At 60.9% G+C, this 4,537-nt stretch overlaps 1 protein-coding gene across 2 annotated transcripts; it reads right to left on the bottom strand.

Moving 5' to 3' along the window:
• Window positions 1-146: 146 nt before the first annotated feature.
• Window positions 147-3,567, bottom strand: LOC105474877 (retinoic acid receptor responder 2). 2 transcript variants are annotated; one of them, XM_011729742.3, is made up of 6 exons: window positions 3,461-3,567; window positions 2,292-2,485; window positions 1,959-2,063; window positions 839-934; window positions 444-570; window positions 147-268 (listed from the first exon to the last, which is right to left on the bottom strand). In XM_011729742.3, the coding sequence occupies exons 2-5, from the start codon at window positions 2,463-2,465 to the stop codon at window positions 454-456; spliced, it is 492 nt and encodes a 163-aa protein (XP_011728044.1). In that variant the 5' UTR covers window positions 2,466-2,485; window positions 3,461-3,567; the 3' UTR covers window positions 147-268; window positions 444-453. The 2 variants fall into 2 exon arrangements, with proteins under 2 accessions (XP_011728044.1, XP_011728045.1); XM_011729743.2 differs by having other exon boundaries at window positions 3,429-3,478.
• Window positions 3,568-4,537: the final 970 nt, after the last annotated feature.

The following is a 4,537-nucleotide window of genomic DNA, read 5'->3' as shown; positions in this document are numbered from 1 at the left end:
TCCCTGCCTGGCATTTCATGGGGGCACTTCTGGCTCTGGAGCACAGGAGGCTCTGCTCACCCTGCCCACAGGAAGGGTGCTGTCCCCCTGCCTTCTTTGGCCACCTCTGAGCTATGTTGAGGAGGAAGGCAAGCAACACAAGGAGCTGAGAGGCAGCTGGGAGAGCAGCTTTATTATCATGGCCGGGGATAGAACGGGGTCCTCTCCTGGGGGTCTGGGGTCTTCCACTGGTTACCACCGACAGCGGTCCCAGAGGCACCATGCAGCTCTAGACAAAAGGGGAAACAGGTTTGGGAGTGAGGGAGGTTGCTTCGGCCCCAGTTCCAGCTTTCCTCCTAGGCTCCTGACCTGTCCCCTCCCAGGCTCCCAAAGCCCAGCCCAGCCCCTCAGCATTCCCAGGGTTGGCCCCATCCAGATGGTGCTCTCTGTCCCCTGGTGCCTACCAGTGCTGGCTCAGCTGTGGGGCAGGGCCTTGGAGAAGGCAAACTGTCCAGGGAAGTAGAAGCTGTGGGGGTCCTCACCAGCCCGCTGCACCCTGATGCACTGGGTCTCCTGGTGCTCCTCAGGCTCCTGCCAGGACCCACAACTGTTCAGGCAGTGTAGGAGGGGCAGGCAGTGCCCGGGAGAGGGGAAGGCCGTGCCAGTGGAGGGCTGCCAGCATCCTGGGCAGGGCCCACCTGCACGTCCCCTGGAGAACGTCCAAACCAGGCATAGCGCTTTCTAGCTCCCACTCTCCCTCCCCCTTGGCCAAGCTTCTGCCTGGGGACTGGCCCATAGGCTCAGCTTCCATCCATCTTCCCAGCCCTGTCCCCACCTCTGCACCTTTGCCCCTTCTTACCCGCAGAACCTGTGTCTCTATGGGACAGTGGACCATCCGGCCCAGAACTTTGCCCTCAGAGCCAAGTTTGATGCAGGCCAGGCATTTCCGTTTCCTCTGTGGGGGAGGGGGGGAGCATGGGGTGAGCAGAGGAAAGGGGTGAGGGAGGCCTGGGCATCATGAGGGTGGGAGCCAGTGCTGCCCATTATGGGACCAGATTCCCAGCTAGGCCCTCGAGCCCAGGAGCAAGAGGTCATGCAGGCCAGCAGGTTTTAGGCACAGCCCACCCTAGAATGTCAGAAGTCAGACCCATGCAGTTTTCAAACTATGGAACTTTCGTGTGTGTGCAGGCAGGAGTCCTTCCCAGATGGGTTGTGTGGCACATGCATGAACACGCATGTATGTGGTTTGTATGCAGGAGTGTGGGTGGATGGGTGTGTGATGTATGCATGGACGTATCCACTTGTGCTCATGTGAAGGCAAGAATCCTCCTCCGATGGGTTCTTCCCACCCAGCGCCTCCAGAGTGGCTCAGCTGTCACCTATTCTGTTTATTACATTTTCTTGTAAGATTTGATTTGAGGTTGGTGAATCATTGCTATAATCCAGTGCCCTCCTTGAGCCGACAGAGGGAACTGGAGCCTTTACAGAACCTGTAATACAGAGCCCAGGCAGTACTCACAGAGTGGGAACTAGAACAGTCACTGCACTCCCATCCCGGGCATCACCCCCATGCTGGAGGGTTTGCCCCCACTGTGGCTGATGACTGGAGCCCTGCTAGGCTAGGAGGCCACCAGACACATCCACACAGCGAGCTCCTTCCACCCAGGCCCTGAAGCTTGAGAGAGGAACTCAGACAGAAGTGAGCCCTGCTCTGATGAAGATAAGTCCAGGGGTAACCAAACCCTCTTCCTGTCTGCCAGGCCCCAGCTCCCCACCAACCACCCTCACAACCTTGGGCTCAGGCTGAGCCGCTCCACCTCTAAGGAGGCTCCTCACAGTGGGGTCTCTAACCTCAGGGCTTCTTAATAGACCTCCCAATTCTATGCAGGCACACCCAGGCATGTGCCCCATACGCCAAACCCCAAGTCCATGAACTCACACCCAGCATGCGCCCATTGCTCTCACACCCCTTCACTCACCCCATTGGGCCTGACTTTGCACTCGGGTTTCTTCCAGTCCCTCTTCCAGCAGCTTGTCTGCTGGAGCTTAAATTCCAGCCTCACAAATATTCCAGCTGGGAAGTGCTGCAGACAGGCAGGCAGAGGATGGCCGGTAACCAGCTGAGCGTGCAGAGCAAGCCCTGGTGTGACCCGCGCCTCCCTCACGTAGTCACATCCCAGCAGGTTGGACTGGGGCCTTTTCTCCAAAGGGCTGGGGCTCAGAGCCCAAGCACTTCTGTCTCGCTTCCTGGGAATGCGCTGGTCTCCCGGGATGCGAGCCTCCCTGCTCCCGACAGGGCCATGCTTACTCACCGTGTCCACGGCGCTGTCCACACCGGTCTCCTGGAAGGCCCACTGCACGGGCGGGTGCTTGTGAAATTCCTCCAGGGCCACCTGCAGGCCCCGGCGCTGGGCTTCTGTGAGCTCGGCGACGCCCACGCCCACCGCGCCCAGCCACAGGGCCAGCGGGATCAGCAGCCGTCGCATGCTTCCGTGTCACTCCGGCCCTGCGAAGCGGGTGTGCGCCCCTCAGCTCTCCGAGCCAGCCCGAGCCGCCTACTCCCGCGCCCTGCTCTCGGGGGAAGGCGGGGGGGGGTGGGGGGGGGGACAGGCATGTAGAACGCTGGGCAGAGGTGAAGGAGCCTGGAAATGGCCCTTTCTCCAAATTGATCTTGGGGTCTTCCTGGTCCTCTCCGCTCCCTTCCACCCTGCCCGCGCTGTTCCCTGGGGCCTGCAGTTTTAGCAAATTTCCCTGCCCACGCCAGGAATCAGTCAGTTCCCACTCCCACCCTCCACCCCTCATCTTGCCCTTTCTCCCTCTCCCTGGGTCTCTGACACGACCCCCTCTCCTCCCTGCCGTCTCCGGAACCCCTCTCTCCTTTCCCCGCTCAACCTTCTCCCAGACCGCGACTCCCTCCCTGTTCAGAATCATCGTGCTCCCACGGGGTCCCCAGTCTCCGAGGTCCAGGCCAGCCGGGGGGAGGGGCAGGGGTCGGAGGTCGAATACTTTTGGGAGGATCTAAACACGTGGGAGGGCCCGACGGGTGGGAGCCGCGGGAGGCCTCACCCTCCCGCGCGGGGGCTGCCTCGGGCCACCAGCCCGCCCCAGTCGCTAGGAATGGGCGTCTCGCGCCACCCAGCCCTTGGCTTTCCCGCTTCAAGCAAAATCTTCCCTCCTTCCTCTTTTTTCTAGGGCCTTCCCCATGACCCCTCTCCCAGCCCTTCTGAGTAGTCCCCTGATGCATGACTGGGGCCACCGGAGGGGCTGACCCTCCCGGCGAGCCCCGTCGGTCCTGGTGGTCTTGGGACCGGAAAGAGACAGATGTGGAAACCGAGGCCCCTCAGTGAAGAGCTGCCAGGGTGGTCGCCTTAGACCAAAGGCATTCGTCATTCCGCCTGCGCAGCTGCCCCTCCGCCCGGCTGCTGCCCCAGCCCGTTTCCCCTCCTCACGTCCTTCCCTGCGCCTGGAGGTCTCCCCTTACCGTCCCGCAGCTGAAATGGCCTCGCTGTCCGCCTCTTCCCGCTTTTCTCGAGGGGTGGCCCCCACCTCCTCCCACCCCCACCTCCTGGACCCTCTCCAGCAACTCCGGCTCCTCCCCTGCCCCGTGGGACCGGCCTCTGGGGCGGGATGCCGTCCCGCGCCCTTCCTCCCCATCCCACCCCTCTCCCTCCCCTCAGTCCAGCCCTCATGACCCTGACCCCGGCCGCGGCTGCAGGCGGCTAGCCCGGGCGCGCAGCCCTTGGTCCCACCTCCCTCTGGCTCCGGCCTGAGCATTCCGCGGTCTCGGCCGGCCTGGGCCTCTTCTCCGCTGCTCTGCTCCCCCAGGGGCTTTCTGTGCCCCACTCCTGCCCAGGCAGGGCTGCCCTGTCTTGGGTCCTTTACGGGGGACCATTCCCCAGCGTCCCTGAGACACTCATCCTGGGATTTCTTCCCCGCAATAAAGACATCCTCAAACCAAATGAGACCTCGATGAGGTCCCTACCCCTGTCCCCGCCTCCCACTCCCTGAGCCACACTGAGAAGGAAGGTCTCTCCTTTAGGGAGGACTCTGGCGCCTGCAACCTTGATCGACAGCAAAGATGTCCAGTGTGGATCCTGCATCTGCCTTTCCTGACAATTCCTCGTGTCTCATTATCCGTGGGGTAGATTCTCATGGGGAGTGGAGGAGCCTTCCGGTGTGGCGGAACAGCATGATGGGATTCATAAAGTGAGAGGAAACCCAAGGAAAACTGTCCAAATAGCGGCTGGACTCCGGGGTATGCTGGAGCAAGGACGAAGAAGCTCTGGGACTTTGCATGTCAGTAACCACCACCACCATGCCTCTGGTTCCCACAGCACAGGGATCACCTGAAGTAGAGGATCTCATGTAACTTCATGGCTCTCTCTGAACTTCTGTTTATCTGTAAGATGGGGATCAGAAACTGTCTTAAGGAGTTGTTTTGAGGATTAAATGAGGAAACATGAAAAGCAACTGATGTCTAGTACCGGGCACAAGGCTTTTGTCCCCTACTTATGCACCCCTGGCCAGGGTTCTCCACTTAGAGCTGAAAGCTTCCTTA

The sequence above is a fragment of the Macaca nemestrina genome, chromosome 4 (assembly GCF_043159975.1).
Source record: "Macaca nemestrina isolate mMacNem1 chromosome 4, mMacNem.hap1, whole genome shotgun sequence".
Taxonomy (NCBI): Eukaryota; Metazoa; Chordata; class Mammalia; order Primates; family Cercopithecidae; genus Macaca; species Macaca nemestrina.
This window is presented reverse-complemented; position numbering and strand designations above follow the sequence as displayed.

Coding starts and splice junctions, on each gene's coding strand:
- LOC105474877 (XM_011729742.3), bottom strand. CDS start 2,465: ATGCGACGGCTGCTGATCCCGCTGGCCCTGTGGCTGGGCGCGGTGGGC. Junction 2,064..2,291: donor TGGACAGCGCCGTGGACACG/GTGAGTAAGCAT, acceptor GCCTGTCTGCAG/CACTTCCCAGCTGGAATATT. Junction 571..838: donor TAGAGACACAGGTTCTGCGG/GTAAGAAGGGGC, acceptor GGGTCCTGGCAG/GAGCCTGAGGAGCACCAGGA.